Source organism: Somniosus microcephalus, chromosome 24, assembly GCF_052327205.1.
Source record: "Somniosus microcephalus isolate GS21.2 chromosome 24, FLI_Smic_1.0, whole genome shotgun sequence".
Classification (NCBI taxonomy): domain Eukaryota; kingdom Metazoa; phylum Chordata; class Chondrichthyes; order Squaliformes; family Somniosidae; genus Somniosus; species Somniosus microcephalus.
In genome coordinates, this window is record NC_141010.1 from 49324591 (window position 1) to 49343157 (window position 18567).

Genomic DNA, 18567 nt, shown 5'->3' on the forward strand with positions numbered 1-18567 from the left:
CTGAGGCAGGGGCGGAGACCTGGCAAGGTTACAGAGGTGGAAGAAGGCAGTCTTGGTGATGGAGAGGATATGTGGTCGGAAGTGCAGCTAAGGGTCAAATAGAATGCCAAGGTTGCAAACGATCTGGTTCGGCCTCAGACAATGACCAGGGAGAGGGGTGGAGTCAGTGGCTAAGGAACGAAGTTTGTGGTGGGGACCGAAGACAATGGCTTTGTTCTAACCAATATTTAATTGGATGAAATTTCTGCTCGTCCAATAAGAAGGACGAAGTACAGAGACATGGTGAGGTACCTCGCACACTGCAAGGACAAATCAGAAACCACTCATTTCTATCGCGTACGAGGCCTTAAAAAATCTTGAAAAAGTTATAAAAACCTTATCCTTGATCTTCAACTAAAGAAAGAACTTGCGTTTATATTAAATGTCTGTCTCATCCTCAGGACATCCCAGAAGGCTTCACCATGAAAGAAGCACTTTTGCAGTGTAATCACTCTTGTAATGTAGGAAACGCAGCAGCAAATTTGTGCACAGCAAGCTCCCACTAACAGCAGTGAGTTAAATGACCAGAGCATCTGTTTTGATGATAGAGTCAAACGGCACTGAAGGAGGCCATTCAGCCCATCGAGTCCACGCCGACTCTCTGTGGAGCAATCCAGTCAGTCCCATTCCCCCGCTCTATCCCTGTAACCCTGCAAGTTTATTTCCCTCAAGTGCCTATCCAGTCTCCCCATTAAAACGTGTCTCCGCTTCCACCACTTCCGTCGGCAGCGAATTCCAGGTCATCACCACTCGCTGCGTAAAAATGTTTTTCCTCACATCCCCCCTGTATCTCTTGCCCAAAACCTTAAATCTGTGCCCTCTAGTACTTGTACCATCAACTAGTGGGAACAGCCTTTCCCCGTCTAGCCTATCCAGACCTGTCATAATCTTGTACACCTCTATCAAATCACCCCTCAACCTCCTTTGCTCTAATGAAAACAAATCCAGCTTTTCCAACCTGTCCTTGTAGCTAAGATCCCCCATTCCCGGAACCATTCTGGTAAATCTCCTCTGCACCCTCTCAAGGGCCTTCACATCCTTCCTAAAGTGTGGTGACCAGAACTGGACGCAATACTCCAGTTGTGGCCTAACCAGCGCTTTATAAAGGTTCAGCATAACTTCTCTACTTTTGTACTCAATACCTTTATTTATGAAGCCCAAGATCCCATATGCTTTGCTAACCACTCTCTCAATATGTCCCGCCACCTTCAGGGACCTATGCACATTAACTCCCAGGTCCCTCTGTCCCTGAACACTCTTTAAAACTGTGCCATTAAGTGTATATTGCCTCGTCCTGTTCCTTCTGCCAAAATGCATCACCTCACACTTCGCTGTATTAAATTCCATCTGCCACTTGTCTGCCCATTCTGCTAGCCTTTCTATGTCCTGTTGCAGTCGATTGGTATCATCCTCATTGTTTGCCACACCCCCAGGTTTGGTGTCATCGGTAAATTTAGAAATTCTACTCTGTATTCCAATATCCAGGTTATTTATATATATCAAAAAAAGCAGTGGCCCCAGCACTGACACTTGGGGAACACCACTGTCTACCATCCTCCAGTTTGAAAAACAGCCATTTACCACAACTGGCTGCTTTCTGTCCTTAAGCCAATTCCTTATCCAAGCTGTCACTGACCCACCTATTCTATGAGCCTCAGTTTTGTTAACCAGCCTTCTGTGTGGTACTTTGTTAAATGCCTTCCAAAAATCCATGTAGACAACATCCATTGCATTCCCTTCATCAATCCCCTCTGTTACTTCATCAAAAAATTCAATTAGATTAGTTGGGTGACAGATAAATATTGACCAGAAATGAATAAAAATTTCTTTCAGATGGTTGAAATCAATGTGACCGGTAACAAAGATGTTTGCCTATCTATTTATTGAAGACATCTAATTTGTTTGTTTGTGAAATCAGTTGCAGTGCTTTGTGTAGTCTAGCGTTGTTTGAAAAATAATGATTGAATAAAGGGCTTCAGGTGAAGGTGCCCTTTCTCCCAGACTTGACAAGTTAATACATGACTTCTAGCTCTTTCCACAGAGTAAATCCAATCCAGCTCATTGGAGTCATTGTGCCCACAACTGTTACTGTCTAGCTGACAGTTCCACACACGTGTTGGCATCCAACTATCATTACCATCTTTCTTTACCATCCTTCGATTGCCAGAGTTATTGGCCGTGCTCCGGGTGGGAATTAGGCGACTTCCTTTCAAACCCAATGCCGTTCTCCCAACCTGCTCTCTGCACTGATGATCGGCGGGTTTGCGACTGGGCTGCCAGGAACAGGAAGCTCTGGAGATTTCCAAAACCGGTTAAAGCTCAGTTTGACCAGGGTCTAACACTGCTTGAACTTTGCCCTGATTTTTTTCTCCGTCACGGTAGCCCTATCCCCCTCCCACTGCCAAAATGCTGCCTCCTAGCCTTTCACTGAAAGCATTGTACTTCCTCACATCCTGGGAGTCACCATTGACCTGAAACTTAACTGGACCAGCCACATAAATACTGTGGCAACAAGAGCAGGTCAGAGGCGAGTATTCTGTGGCGAATGTCTCACCTCCTGATCCCCAAAGCTTTTCCACCATCTACAAGGCACAGGTAAGGCGTGTGATAGAATACTCTCCACTTGCCTGGATGAGTGCAGCTCCAACAACACTCAAGAAGCTCGACACCATCAAGGGCAAAGCAGCCCGCTTGATTAGCACCCCATCCACCACCGGCGTACCATGGCTACAGTGCATACCATCTGCAAGATGCACTGCAGCAACTTGCCAAGGCTTCTTCGGCAGCACCTCCCAAACCTGCGACCACTTCCACCTAGAAGGACAAGGACAGCTGGCGCATGGGAACACCACCACCTCCAAGTTCCCCTCCAAGTCACACACCAACCTGACTTGGAAGTATATCGTCGATCCTTCATCGTCGCTGGGTCAAAATCCTGGAACTCCCTCCCTAACAGCACTGTGGGAGTACCTTCACCACATGGACTGCAGCAGTTCAAGAAGGCAGCTCACCACCACCTTCTCAAGGGCAATTAGGGATGGGCAATAAATGCTGGCCTTGCCAGCGACGCCCACATCCCATAAACGAATAAAAAAAAGGTCTACTCCCTCTAGATTTAATAGAGTGCATTCACTCATGCAGTGGATGCTGGGAGAGCCTTGCGTCCATAGTGGAGCTGTGCCCGCTTTCTTTCACTGGAGAGTAAGTGAAAGCGACTGCGTACTCCCAGCACGGAGCCTTGCCTACTGGGAGGACGCATCAGGAACCTGCCCGCCCGACTGAGGATTTTCCATCCATTATAGTGGGCTGTGGCGAGATTTCCCAACACACGCCCTCGAAACTCATAAAAGTTAACCAAAAATGGTCATGAATCCGAGACAGGTGGCTTTTCCAGCAAGAAAATCACGCTGTCTGAGAGAGTCCAGAATATTGAGTGTGGGGAATATGAACTTCAGCATTTTTTAATGTCTGGTTTGTATTTTAGAAATCTCCAGTCAGCCTTCTCAGAAACTGGACTGCAAAAACCCAGATGGGTGGGGACTTCAAAACAGGAGCTCCTTTGTTCTAAGTTTAGCTTTGTCTCTCCGCCCCTCTCCCTGGTTCTGCACTTGCTCGTAAACTCGGGAACTTCTTCCAGTTCTGATGAAAGGTCATCGGCCTGAATCGTTAACTCTGTTTCTCTCTCCCCAGATGCTGCCTGACCTGCTGAGTCTTGCCAGCATTTTCGGTTTTTGTTTTAGCCTTTTGTCTTCCTCCAGGTAATGTATGTTTTTTGCATCCTGGATGACTCTGCTAGTGTGAAATGAGCCAATGTTGTCCCTTCCCAGATGCTGCGAGCAACAAGTGGGTGCGGTTCCAGGATGCCGAGTACAAGTTCTTTGAGCATCTCTCCACCTGGCCCCAGGCCCAGCGGATTTGCACCTGGTTCGGAGCCGAGCTGGCGTCCATTCACAGCCAGCAGGAGCTGACCTTCCTGGGACAGACTCTGCAGGAGGTAGGACTCCAGAGACACAGCCAAGAGATTATTTATATTAGGAAACGACACCACTCTCCTCCCCCGGAACAATCTCCAGTCGTCTTGCACAGATGTTCATGACAGTTAGTTTGGGGAAGTAAGAATCTAGAAAATGGTGAGGATCGTTCAGCTGATTGAAACGGTTTGCATGAATGCAATCCGCCCATTCATAAACCTAATGTAAAGGCTGTTTTTACAATTTAACAATTTCCTCGGCATTGGTGAATAAACAGTGAAGGAGGGAGTAGATGTTTCGGATTAGCACTCCCGACACAGAGCTTCATCCCCGGGAGCACGTATCAGGAATTCAAGAGGTACGTCCCAATCGATTTTCCACCTTTAATGGTTGGCCTTATCCCAAATCCCCATTATGTGCTCCCGGCCGGCAAGCTCTGACTCCCGCTACATTATTTCGGGAGAGGAAAGAAACTAAATTGGCGCTGGTTTTTATTTTTTATTAGGTAAGGGCATCAAGGACTATGGATCAAAGGCGGGCGAATGGACTTGAAGTACAGATCACCCATGATCTAATTGAATGGCAGAACAGGATCGAGGGGCTGAATGGCCTACTCCTCTTCCTATGTTTGTTCTCCAAAAATTAAAAAAAAAAGTACAACAACGACGTACATTTATATAGCGCCTTTAACGTAGTAAAGCGTCCCAAAGCGCTTCACAGGAGCGTTATCAAACAAAATTTGACACCGAGCAATATAAGGAGATATTAGGACGTGACCAAAAGCTTGTTCAAAGAGGTAGGTTTTAAGGATTGTCTTAAAGGAAGAAAGAGAGGTCGAGAGGTGGAGAGGTTTCGGGAGGGAATTCCGGAGCTTAGGCCCTAGGCAGCTGAAGGCCGCCAATGGAAGGGGCGAAAGAAGTCGGGGATGCACAGGAGACCAGGATTGGAGGAACGCAGAGTTCTCGGAGGGTTGTAGGGCTGGAGGAGGTTACAGAGATTGGGAGGGACGGGGCTTTGGAGGGATTTGAAAACAAGGGTGAGAATTTTAAATTTGAGCCGTTGCTGGACTGTACATTGGAGGAAGCTGCTCTTTCCAGTTTCACTCCTTGCTGGGATCCAGTTCTATGCCTAGTCGATGAGAACTACTCTCCAATACCTGGGCCAAATGGCTGTTCTTCGTGTGCAGTGATTGTGTCAGAACCCAGTGGCCTAGATTTCCCGATGGTAATGCATTTAAACCCATTTAAAATGAATGGATTACCATCGGCAAATCCAGCCCAGTATTTACAGATTACTGGCCAGAAACTCAACTGGCCCAGCCACATTAGTGCTACTGTGGCTACCAGAGCAGGTCAGTGGCTGGGAATTCTGCGGCGAGTGTCTCACCTCCCAACTCCCCACAGCTTCTCCACCATCTACAAGGCACAAGTCAGGAGTGTGATGGAATACTCTCCACTTCCCTGGATGGGTGCAGCTCCAACAACACTCAAGAACCCAGGACAAAGCAGCCCACTTGTTGGCACCCCATCCGCCACCTTAAACATTCACTCCCTCCACCACCGGCGCACCGTGGCTGCTGTGTGCACCATCTACAAGATGCACTGCAGCAACTCGCCAAGGCTTCTTCAGCAGCACCTCCCAAACTCGTGACCTCTACCACCTAGAAAGACAAGGTGCATGAGAACACCATCACCTTCAAGTTTCCCTCCAAGCCACACACCATTCCGACTTGGAAGCATATCGCCGTTCCTTCATCGTCGCTGGGTCAAAATCCTGGAACTCCCTCCCTAACAGCACTGTGGGAGTACCTTCACCACACGGACTGCAGCGGTTCAAGAAGGTGGCTCACCACCACCTTCTCAAGGGGCAATTAGGGATGGGCAATAAATGCTGGCCTTGCCAGTGATGCCCACATCCTGAGAATGAATAATAAAATAAAAGATGCCCACAGTGAATGGAATGACCAGCTTATTTTGAACTTTTCCAGCTTTCCCGGTTTCAGGATCAGTTTTGGTGGATTGGCCTTCACACCTACGAGAATGACGGACGATTCAGGTTTGTGGTATTTACTCTCGTGCAGAGTGTAACCTTTTCACACCTGCACTCTGTGTTTTGGAATCTCTTGACCACCTTCATTGTACCTCATTACTGATTCTGTAATAGCCATTCTCCATTTTGTACACTAATCTCCCCCCGCCCCCCCCCCCCCACCACGCCTCTGTTTTCTGTTGTCCTATTTTCTACTATTGCTAGCCCTTCCCTGGCCACACACCTTTTTTATTATATAGAATTTACAGCACAGAAACAGGCCATTCGGCCCAACTGGTCTATGCCGACGTTTATGTTCCACTCGAGCCTCCTCCCGTCTTTCTTCATCTAAATCTATCAGCGTAATCCTCTATTCCCTTTTCCCTCATATGTTTGTCTAGCCTCCCCTTAAATGCATCTACCCTATTCGCTTCAACCACTCCCTGTGGTAGCGAGTTCCACATTCTCACCACTCTGAATAAAGAAGCACTACCCTAGTCTTCATCTCACTTCTTCCCTCCCCATCCCCACTCTTCCTGGAAGCACGGACTTCTGCTGGGATACGGTTCCACGGGCGCCTGACGTAAGTGGCCGACATCCTTAAATCTAGGCGGCAAGCGTCAGCAGGTTTATTGAACACGAGGGCAGGAGGCATTACACCCAATGCAAATCATGTCCTTGTGAAACACCCATGTACTTCTCAATGGTCACTTTCTGAAGTCAAAAGGGTTTTAATGAACATTGGCGTTCAGTGCAATAAAATAAAAGGTTGGTGTTCCTGATCGTGTATCCCCGGACTCTGTGTTGCAGGTGGTCTGATGATTCAACCCTGAACTTCGTCTCCTGGGCCTCGGGGAGGCCACGGCCAGTTTCTAAGGACAGAAAATGTGTCTACATGTCGCCCAGTAAAGGTAAGAGCCACCAGGAAACGGACCTCATGGGGTCAATATCTCCCAATCCCTTCTAGCTTCTTATACGTCCTACTTTGGAAGCTTGGAGTTGGCAATTAAATCACCAACAGAGCTACGATAATTGGTTTCACAATTTGCTGCCCTTTTAACGCCAAACTCCATGGGCGCTGGCAGGGACAGATGTGGGCGCCACAGGGCAACAGTGGCCTTATCCTGTAACATCACAGGAAAGTCCCCGTCCTTGGTAACTCTTCATGAAGGAATATTTGGCATTTTCTTTTAGAGTTGCGAAGTGCTATAAGGGTCAGGTGTCATTTTCATAACAAAGACACAAGATATCCATTCTGCTCATATGTTGTGAATTTGTAAACAGAAAAAGATTTGCCAAATAATTTTCCTTACTCCTTTAAAACAGCTACAAATGTGACTTCCACACAATGCCAGCCCTTTAAACCATTTACTCTTCAGTACTAATCCAGATACATTATTTTAATGTGATTCGTGGTTTTAAACTATTCATTAATGAGGTTCTCTCTCAGCTTCTTCATTTGCTTTCTCACACCTTTCTCATTCTATCTCACTCATGTTCTCCCACCGATTCATTTTCCTTCAGTCTCTCATTCTCTCTTACTTTCATTTCCTCTCTATCCCACTCTCCAGGAGAGTGGCACTAATTGGATAGCTCTTTCAGAGGGCCGGCACAGACACGATGGGCTGAATGGCCTCCTGTGCTGTAAGATTCTATGATTCCCTCTCGCTCATGCTCTCGCACTTTCATTTGATCTCACTCATTCTCTGCCTCAATTTTCTCTCACTCTTTCTTATTGTCTCTCTCATTCTTTCTTTCTCACTTCTGTTTTCTCTCTCTCTCTCTCTCTCTCTCTCTCTCACACATGTTCCCATTCTCATTACAGAGGTGTGGGGTGACCAGAGATGCCTGAATGACCTGCAGTACATATGTAAACGGACAAACAGCTCAGTGGTGAAGCCCACTTTACCTCCTCCGCCGTCTGCGCACTCTGGGGGCTGTCCGAGGGGATGGACCCCGTTTGTAATCAAGGTATTGTGGTGAAGTGCGGGACTAGTTCTGTTTTTTTATGACATGTTGAATGTCTCTCTCTCTCTCTTAGGCAGTCCCTCGGAACCGAGGATGACTTGCTTCTACATTAAAAATGAGTTTGCAGGTGACTGATGAGTCCATTGCGGGACCTACAGTCTCTGTCACAGGTGGGGCAGACGGTGGTTGAAGGGGTGGGTGGGTGGGATGCTTGGGTTGACGTGCGCTCCTTGCGCTGCCTGCACTTGGCTTCCGCTTGCTCCCGGCGAAGAGACTCTAGGTGTCCGGTGCCTTCCCGGATGCTTCTCCTCCACTTTGTGCGGTCTTGGGCCAGGGATTCCCAGGTGTCGATGGGGATGTTACACTTTTTCAAGGAGGCTTTGAGGGTGTCCTTGAAGCGTTTCCTCTGCCCACCTGGGGCTCTCTTGCCGTGCCGGAGCTCCAAGTAGAGCGCTTGTTTTGGGAGTCTCATATCGGGCATGCGGACAATGTGACCCGTCCATCAGAGCTGATTGAGCGTGGTCAAAGCTTCGATGCTGGGGATGTTGGCCTGAGCAAGAACACTAACGTTGGTGCGCCTATCCTGTGTGGTAAACCACTGTTGTTAGTATTGTTGTTCACCACTGTTGTTAGTACTGTTGTTCACTGTTAGTACTGTTGTTCACTCTTGCATATTGTTGTACTTGTCTGTGCATGCCTCAGCTGACTCCGCCCCTGGCTCCACCCTCATGGCTGGGTATAAAGGTCACTGCTCGGCAACCTCCGGCCCTTTTGGATACCAGGCAACCACAAGAGGCATGCTCTGTTCTTTGGTAATAAAAGCCTGTTTATTACTTTCTCAATCTCCAGTCTTTTGTAGCAATTGATAGTGCATCAATTTTATTACCAAAGTTAAATGTTGGCTGCGGATGCTGATCAACCGATGGCGCAAAACGCTGAGCAGCAGGCGCTGCTGCGAGCCCTCAGACCAACATGCCTGGACCTAGACCCCCAAGAAGCGGGTTCGTCGACTAAATTCGCACAATGGCTGCGTTGCTTTGAGGCGTATCTGGAAGCCTCGACCGTGACTCTTGATGAAAATAAACTGAAAATCCTGGCCTCGAAGGTGAGCCACCAAGTCTATACTTTAATCCAAGATGCGACGACCTACGCGGCGGCTATCGACCTACTGAAAGGGCAGTATGCACGCCCGGTTAACACGGTCTATGCCAGGCACCTTTTAAGATCTCGCAGACAGCAGCCCGGGGAATCGGTGGAGGCCTTCCTACGGGCACTGCGGGTACTCGGACGCGGCTGCGACTGCAAGGAAGTATCGGCCGCGGCACATGCGGAGGGACTGATACGAGACGCTTTCGTTGCGGGTCTAAGGTCCGACTACTCCCGGCAGAGGCTGCTGGAGAAGGGTGAAATAGACCTGACAAAGGCAGTGTCCCTCGCGCTCTCGCTCAACGCGGCCCACAGAAATATGGACGCTTTCTCCCCTAATCGCCCCGCGCCGTGGACGCCGCAATCTTGGGCCATGGGACCGCCACCTCCGACTGCTGCAGCGATGTCCAAGGCACAAAAATGCTATTTTTGTGGCCAAGCTAAACACCCTAGAGCACGCTGCCCCGCGAAGAATGCTACCTGCTCCGGCTGCGGGAAGAAAGGTCACTACGTTAGCGCCTGCAAAGGGAAGACCGCTAACGCCAGCAGCGCCGCGTGCGAACCGTGGGCGCAGCCATCTTGCCCGCCATCTTGGGCTCCCGCAGCCGCGTGGGGATCGGGACCGTGGGCGCCGCCATTTTGTCCGCCATCTTGGACGCCTCCGACTTCGGTTACGGGGGACCCGGACTCCACCACCGCCTCATCGGACGACCGCATCAACGCGCTTGAACATACGCTGGCTTCCGTGACGCTGGATCAATCTCTCCCGCATCAACTGTCCAGGTCCATGATGGACATTACGGTAAACGGCCGCGCCACTACCTGCCTTTTTGACAGCGGGAGCACGGAGAGTTTTATACACCCCGACACGGTGCGCAGTTACTCTCTCCCGGTCCTGCCGACGCGTCATCGCATCTCTATGGCTTCCAAAGCCCAGTCAGCGGAAGTCGGTGGCTACTGTATGGTGACTCTTTCAGTGCGGGGTACTGAATACAAAAATTTTAAACTTCTGGTCCTGCCCGATCTCTGCGCTGCTGTCCTACTGGGGTTGGATTTTCAGTGCCACCTTAAGAGTGTCACTTTAGCGTACGGTGGACCCCTCCCCCCTCTCACGGTCTGCAGCCAGCAATTTTTAAATCGCCCGCCGCGCGCCATTTGCAGCCTCTCCACCCTTAAAGCCTCCCCCCCCTCCTTGTTCGCTAACCTCACCCGCGACTGTAAGCCCATCGCTACCAAAAGTAGGCGTTACAGTGCCGGGGATAGGGGTTTCATTAAATCCGAGGTAGCGAGACTCCTGAAGGAAGGGATTATCGAGAGCAGCAATAGCCCATGGCGAGCACAAGTGGTGGTGGTGAAGACTGGCGGAAAACAGCGCCTAGTTATTGACTACAGCCAGACGATCAATCGCTACACCCAGTTGGACGCATACCCACTCCCCCGCATATCTGACATGGTCAATCAGATAGCACAATACCAGGTGTTCTCGACGATTGATCTGAAGTCGGCATATCACCAGCTCCCCATCAGGGCTGAGGACCGCCAGTACACAGCTTTTGAAGCTGACGGTCAGCTCTATCACTTTCTCAGAGTTCCCTTCGGCGTCACCAACGGAGTTTCTGTCTTCCAACGGGAGATGGACCGGATGGTTGACCAGAACGCGCTCCAGGCCACTTTCCCTTATCTAGACAACGTCACCATCTGCGGCCACGACCAGCAGGACCACGACGTTAATCTAGGGAAATTCCTCCGGACGGCCCAGCGGCTGAATCTCACATACAACAAAGACAAATGTATGTTTCGTACTAAGCGCCTTGCTATTCTTGGCTGCGTAGTGGAGAACGGAGTCATCGGCCCAGACCCCAATAGAATGCGCCCTCTTATGGAGCTCCCCCTCCCCCACTGCCAGAAAGCACTGAAGCGATGCCTGGGGTTTTTCTCTTACTATGCTCAGTGGGTGCCCAACTATGCGGATAAAGCCCGACCCCTCATCAAGTCCGCCTCCTTCCCCCTGACAGCAGAGGCCTGTGCAGCCTTCGCTCTCATAAAAAACGATATTGCGAAGGCCACAATGCACGCTGTGGATGAGTCCCTCCCTTTTCAAGTGGAGAGCGACGCATCCGATTTTGCCCTAGCTGCAACCCTTAACCAGGCGGGGAGACCCGTGGCCTTTTTCTCAAGGACCCTCCAGGGCACCGAGATTCGACACTCCTCTGCCGAAAAGGAGGCCCAGGCCATTGTGGAAGCCGTGCGACATTGGTGGCATTACCTGGCCGGAAAACGATTTACCCTGCTCACTGACCAGCGTTCAGTAGCTTTTATGTTTCATAATAAGCAGCGGGGCAAAATCAAGAATGACAAGATATTAAGGTGGAGAATCGAACTCTCCACCTACAATTACGATATCTTGTACCGGCCAGGGAAACTCAATGAGCCCCCAGATGCCCTATCACGTGGTACGTGCGCCAACGCGCAGGTTGATAGATTACAGACCCTCCACAATGACCTCTGCCACCCGGGGGTCACCAGGTTCTTCCATTTTATCAAATCCCGTAACCTGCCCTACTCCATCGAGGAGGTCAGGACCATGACCAGGAACTGCCAGATCTGTGCCGAGTGCAAGCCGCATTTTTATAGGCCAGACAGAGCGAGCCTGATCAAAGCCACGCGCCCCTTCGAGCGGCTGAGCATCGATTTTAAAGGGCCCCTCCCCTCCTCTGACCGCAATGTGTACTTCCTCAATATAATTGATGAGTACTCCCGTTTCCCGTTTGCCATCCCTTGCTCGGACATGACCAGTACCACGGTCATTAAATGTCTGAATGACCTCTTCGCATTGTTCGGTTTCCCTAGCTATATCCATAGCGACAGGGGCTCATCTTTTATGAGCGACGAACTTCGGCAGTACCTGCTCGCGAGAGGCATTGCTACAAGCAGGACCACCAGCTACAACCCCCGGGGTAACGGCCAGGTGGAAAGGGAGAATGCGACAGTCTGGAAGGCAGTCCTTTTAAACTTAAAATCTAAGGGCCTTCCGACCTCCCGCTGGCAGGAGGTCCTCCCTGCGGCGCTCCATTCCATTTGGTCGCTGCTCTGTACACCCACCAATGCCACTCCTCACGAGAGAATGTTCTCCTTCCCCAGGAAGTCCACGTCGGGGATTTCGCTACCAACATGGCTGACTTCTCCAGGTCCCGTCCTACTGCGGAAGCACATGAGGACCCATAAGGCGGACCCCCTGGTCGAGAGGGTGAGCCTCCTCCACGCCAACCCGCAGTATGCTTACGTGGTGTACCCGGACGGGCGGGAGGACACAGTCTCCATTCGAGACCTCGCACCTGCGGGTGCTCCTGAAACACCCTCTTCGCCACCCACCGCTACTCCTGCCTACCCCCAGGACACAGTCCCCGCACGAGACCTCGCACCTTCAGGTGGCTCTGAGAGACCACCATCGCTACCTCCCATTACCCATGCTCTGACCCCTGTAGATGGCATGCAGCAGCCCCAGGGTCCGCCACCTGCTACACCTCCTCTGAACAAGACACCGGGTTCAACGTTGGATGCTGCACCATCACTGCCGCTGCTGCGACGCTCAGGACGGCTTACAAGGCCTCCTGATAGACTTCAGTACACGAATTTTTAGTGCACTTCACCCCGCCGGACTCAACTCTAAACAAGGGGTGAATGTGGTAAACCACTGTTGTTAGTATTGTTGTTCACCACTGTTGTTAGTACTGTTGTTCACTGTTAGTACTGTTGTTCACTCTTGCATATTGTTGTACTTGTCTGTGCATGCCTCAGCTGACTCCGCCCCTGGCTCCACCCTCATGGCTGGGTATAAAGGTCACTGCTCGGCAGCCTCCGGCCCTTTTGGATACCAGGCAACCACAAGAGGCATGCTCTGTTCTTTGGTAATAAAAGCCTGTTTATTACTTTCTCAATCTCCAGTCTTTTGTAGCAATTGATAGTGCATCATCCTGCCAATGCATTTGCAGGATCTTGTGGAGGCAGCGTTGGTGGTACCTCTCCAGTGCTTTGAGGTGCCTGCTGTACATGGTCCATGTCTCTGAGGCATACAGCAGGGCAGGTATCACTGCTGCCCTGTAGACCATGAGCTTAGTGCCAGGTTTGAGGTCCTGGTCTTCAAACACTCTCTTCCTCAGGCGACCGAAGGCTGCACTGGCACACTGAAGGCCGTGTTGGACTTCGTCGTCGACGTCTGCCCTTGTTGACAGTAGGCTCCCGAGGTATGGAAAGTGGTCCACGTTGTCCAAGGCCTTGTCGTGGATTTTGATAATCGGGGGGCAGCACTGTGTGGCGGGGGCAGGTTGGTAGAGGACCTTTGTCTTACGGATGTTTAGTGTAAGGCCCATGCTCTCGCACGCTTTGGTGAAGGTATTTACGATGGTTTGGAGTTTGACCTCCGAGTGAGCGCAGACGCAAGCGTCGTCTGCATACTGTAATTCGACTACAGTATGTGGTAGCTGGTGTGCAACGGCCAACCCACGTTAAAAGAATTCACGCACAGACATCTTCCACCCTTTTAAAATGAAGTTTGGGACCTGGAATGTCAGGACCCTCATGGACAACCGCAACTGTGACAGACCGGAACGCTGTACTGCTATCGTTGCCCGGGAGCTCAGACGTTTCGACATTCACATCGCCGCCCTAAGTGAGACCCGGCAGGCAGGGGAAGGCCAGCTCAAGGAGCAAGGCGGTGGCTACACCTTCTTCTGGAAAGGCAAACCTGAAGAAGAACGCCGCCTCCATGGGGTAGGCTTCACCATAAAAAATGAACTGGTTGGGCGTCTCAGAGACTCTCCTAGCGGTATAAACGAGCGCCTCATGACTCTTCGGCTCACCCTAGCCCGGAACCAGTGCGCTACGGTCATCAGTGTGTACGCCCCAACACTGGAAGCCACAGACGAGACCAAAGAGGAATTCTACTCCAGCCTCGAACAATCCCTGTCCCGAGTCCCAACGGGCGGCAAGCTGATCCTCCTTGGCGATTTCAACGCCAGAGTTGGAAAGGACACAGGCCTCTGCGGAGGTGTGATCGGCGGAGAGGGGGTAGGGAAAGCCAACTCCAATGGTACCCTCCTCCTGTCGAAATGCTTAGAACATGGCCTTGTCATAACCAACACCTTGTTCCGTCAGAGAGACAAGTACAAGGCTTCATGGCAGCACCCTCGCTCCAAGCACTGGCATCTGCTGGACTACTTGAGGGACCGCAAGGACGTTCGCGTCACCCGCGCCATGACAGGAGCTGACGACTGCTGGACAGACCACCGCATAATCCGCTCTGTCATCTCCATCAATGTAGCCCCAAAGCAGCGGCGGCAACAGAAACAATGCCGCAGGAAAATTAACGCTGGAGCACTCAAAAGACCCCGCTAAGAAAGCCCTATTCAGCCTGCGCCTCACAAACAACCTGACAACTCCCAGTGATGCAGAGACACAGAGTGCCCACAGCGTCTGGTCTGCACTCAAGGCCTCTGATGTAAGAAAACTACTAGGCACTTGGTCTCAGCGTTAAACAAAGCTTTAATCAACTGTTTTTCAACATGGAGGTCTAGTTGTGTCCTTCACTAGTTCCTGTTAAGAATGTCCTGCGCAAGCTGGGCCCGTGCCCGAGTATTTATACTCTCCCTGGACAGCGCCACCCGTAGGCCGCTCACTATTATTTCATAAGTCTTTCTTTCATGAATGACTGATTCATGTCAGTCTCCATAATCAGCACCTGTGAAGAGACGCTCGGTCACTCGACCAGGAAACACCAAGACTGGTGAATGTACTGACTCCGGGAGAGCAGTACACTCTGTAATAAAACCTCATCTACAATCGGCACTTGGCCCGATCGATCCTGTGTGATCTCGCATCAGTCGGCACATGACAGGATCCTGGCTGCAACCAGCTCGGGATGATGGATGTTGGACGATTAAGGCCTTATGTTCAGACTGGTGGAAGTGTTCTTGCCGTGCTAGTGTTGAGTGGAAGGTGGCACGCCCCACCCCGTGGAACCAAGTCCATATGAATATTCAAATAAAGCATCGGTTTAAATAAAAGCAAAATACTGCAAATGCTGGAAATCTGAAATAAAAGCAGAAAATGCTGGCAGTCGATGACCTTCCTGATGAGCCTCTATTTCTCTCTCCACGGATGCTGCCTGACCTGCTGAGTGTTTCCAGCATTTTCTGTTTTCTTATCGGTTTAAGTATGTTAGTGAATGAGTTATTAGTGTCTCCTGTTCCTAATGGTGCCTGAGGCAACCCATTCTCCCACTGCTGGCTCCCCGGTGCAAGGTATTTGACTCGAATCAGAGTCTCGTCTTGCTTCACATCCGGCAGCTCGTGATTCTCCGCGGGTGATGTTTATATTTGCCAGTCTGTAACAGATTTGTCTTGAAAGTGGGCTGTTCCCGCAACGAAAGGCATTGTTACTGTAATGTATGTACCTTTAAGGGGAGAACTACTTTTTACAGCTCCTGTATACTGTAGTACCGGCAGTGACCACACCTGTATATAAACCCTGAGTAGTGATCTGTACACTTAGTTCTAGAGTAACCCTCATTCAGTAAACACCTGTTGAATCGTTCCCTGCAGTCTTGTTGTCTAATTATTGAAGGACACAACATCAAGATACACGGATCTAACATTGGCGACGAGCAGATTCGAACCTACCTGCAACTCTGCATCACCTCCCAGGGATTCGCTCCTGGAGAACAGTGGAAGAAGGCCGAGTCCAGAAGCACGGGCGTCGACCACGGGCAACCCCCCAGTCATCCAGCGGAGATTTGAGCATCGCAGGGGAGGCTGTCGAGAGCCAGGCTTGGCTTTCCAGTCACTGTGATCCAGCGAAACGGGCTGGCAACAGGTACTGCGCAGACCCTTCCCGGACAGCGGCGGCTAGAGCCGACCGAGCGGCACCGAAAAAGGCCAAGCAGCGTCGACGGGGGAGAGAGAGAGGGTAGAGCGCACAGGGCGCAGCCGGTGTTCAGGACCGAGCGGCGTCAACAGGGGAGAGAGGCGAGAGAGAGCAGAGCGCAGCCGGTGTTCAAGGGCCGAGCAGCGTCAACGGGGGAGAGAGGCGCGCAGGAAAACGCACAGAGCACAGCCGGTGTTCAATGGCCGAGCAGCGTCAACGGGGGGGGGGGAGAGGCGCGCAGGAAAACGCGAGGCGCTGCCATTGCCACGAGGACCGCAGAGAGCGGCATTGGCAGCAGCGCAGGAGCAGCGCACGAAACCCACAGGGCATCGCCATTTGCCAGGAGGACCGCCGAGAGCGGCGTTGGCAGCTGCGCGGGAGACGCCATTTTAAGCCGCAGCGGGGAAGAAAGGAAAGCGCGGGAGACGCCATTTTAAGCCAGTCTAACCACACCCAAAAATGCCGAAGAGTGGCAGTATCATAGCGTTCGACAATTAAGTCGAAGATTGGACGACATATGTCGAACGCATAGAAGTACACTGCAAGGCGAATGAAGTGCCAGATGACAAGAAAGCGCTGGTATTGTTGAATTCAATGGGTGCAAAAACGTATGGCTTACTACGAAACCTAGTAACTCCAGAGAAGCCAGTAGAAAAGGATTTTGAAAACATAGTGTCAACCCTACAGGACCACTTAAACCCCACACCGCTGCTGATAGCAGAAAGATTTAAGTTTCACAAAAGGAACCAGCATAAAGATGAAAGTAATGCTGAGTATTTAACGGAACTGCGCAAGCTATCGAAACACTGCCAGTTTGGAACGGGACTAGCAGATACTTTAAGGGACAAGTTTGTGTGTGGGCTTCAAAGTGAAGAACCCAGAAACGGCTTCTATCAGAAAAGGATCTTATGCTGGACAAGGCTTTCAGCATTGCAGTATCACACGAAGCAGCAGCACGGGGCGCAGCAGAGATACAACGGAGACCGCAAGAATATGGCACAAATGAAATGTCATACGGAACAGTGAAGTGCTATCGCTGCGGCAGAACAACACACGACCATAATGATTGCTGGTTCAAGGACAAAGTGTGCAGACAGTGTGGAAAAGTAGGACACATAGCAAGAGTCTGCAGGTTGGGAAAGAAAACCAGCAGCAAGAAATCTCCACAGGAGAAGTACAAGAAGGTACATAAGGTGACGGAGAGTAGTTCAGACGAACAGAAAAGTGATACAGACTCCGGAAGCAAGGAGCTGGGTTGTCTGAAACTACATAATGTGATCAAAACGGAGGATCACCAAACTATCTGGGTCACGCTCAAGATAGCAGGAGTCCAAGTGAAAATGGAATTGGACACAGGATCAGCCCTAACAGTCATAAACCGAAGGGACCACAAGCGGCTATTCTCACATATACCCTTGAGAGATACAAAGATTGTCTTGAAGACGTACACGGGGCAAAAAGTCTACCCCAAAGGAAAAATAAGGGTGAACATTATATATAACGGCAAGGAAACACCAAAAATGGACCTATATGTATTGCCAGATGGAGGACCACCACTACTAGGACATGAATGGATCCGGAAGATACAGCTAGATTGGCATTCCATACAAGCACTGACTGTAGATGCCAAAAAGGATGACGACGTCACACCTGGACGACTGTCAAAAATGCTAACTGACGCACAAGAAGTGTTCCAGGAGGGACTCGGAACACTAAAAGGCATAACAGCGACGATCAAAATAGAGGAAAATGCAATCCCAAAGTTTTTTAAGGCCAGACCGGTACCTTATGCGATCCGCCCAACCGTCGAAGCAGAGCTGGAAGGTTTGGAACGTTCAGGAGTACTGTCCAAAGTTGACTGGAGCGAGTGGGCTACACCCATCGTTCCTGTAATGAAGAGGTCGTTGAGTAATACACCTGGGGAACCAAAGAAGGTTCGCATCTGTGGGGACTTTAAGGTGACAGTGATCCCAGTCCTGCACACTGTACAATATCCGCTTCCGCGGATTGAAGATATTTTCGCCTCGCTATCTGGAGGGAAACGGTTCGCTAAGATTGATCTGGCCCAGGCGTACCTGCAAATGGAGGTAGAAGAAGCCTCGAAACAGTACCTCACGATCAACACTCATAAAGGTCTCTGCCAATACAACCGGCTGGTGTTCGGGGTAGCATCAGCTCCGGCTATTTGGCAAAGGGCAATGGAACAAGTCCTGCAAGGGATTCCAGGGACCCAGTGTTATTTGGACGACATCCTGGTCACGGGCAAAAATGACAGTGATCACCTCACCAACCTGGAGTAGGTGCTCACTAGATTGAAGGAATATGGGCTCCGAGCTAATCGCCACAAATGCGAGTTTTTCCAGAAGCAGATCTCGTATTGTGGCCACGTTATTGATAAAGAGGGGTTACATAAGTCCCCTGAAAAGATTGAGGCAGTAGTCAAGGCTCCAGCACCAGAAAATGTGTCACAACTGAGGTCGTTCCTCGGGCTGGT

The 18567-nt window shown here is 50.5% G+C and overlaps 1 protein-coding gene across 1 annotated transcript in view; it reads left to right on the plus strand.

The window, feature by feature from the left end:
• Nucleotides 1-18567, plus strand: part of mrc2 (mannose receptor, C-type 2) — a 401368-nt gene that overhangs the window by 327460 nt on the left and 55341 nt on the right. Inside the window, exons 17-20 of the mRNA XM_085966616.1 lie at nt 3867-4033; nt 5998-6065; nt 6849-6949; nt 7864-8009. Coding sequence (XP_085822742.1) covers nt 3867-4033; nt 5998-6065; nt 6849-6949; nt 7864-8009 — 482 coding nt within the window. The remainder of the gene's footprint in view (nt 1-3866; nt 4034-5997; nt 6066-6848; nt 6950-7863; nt 8010-18567) is intronic.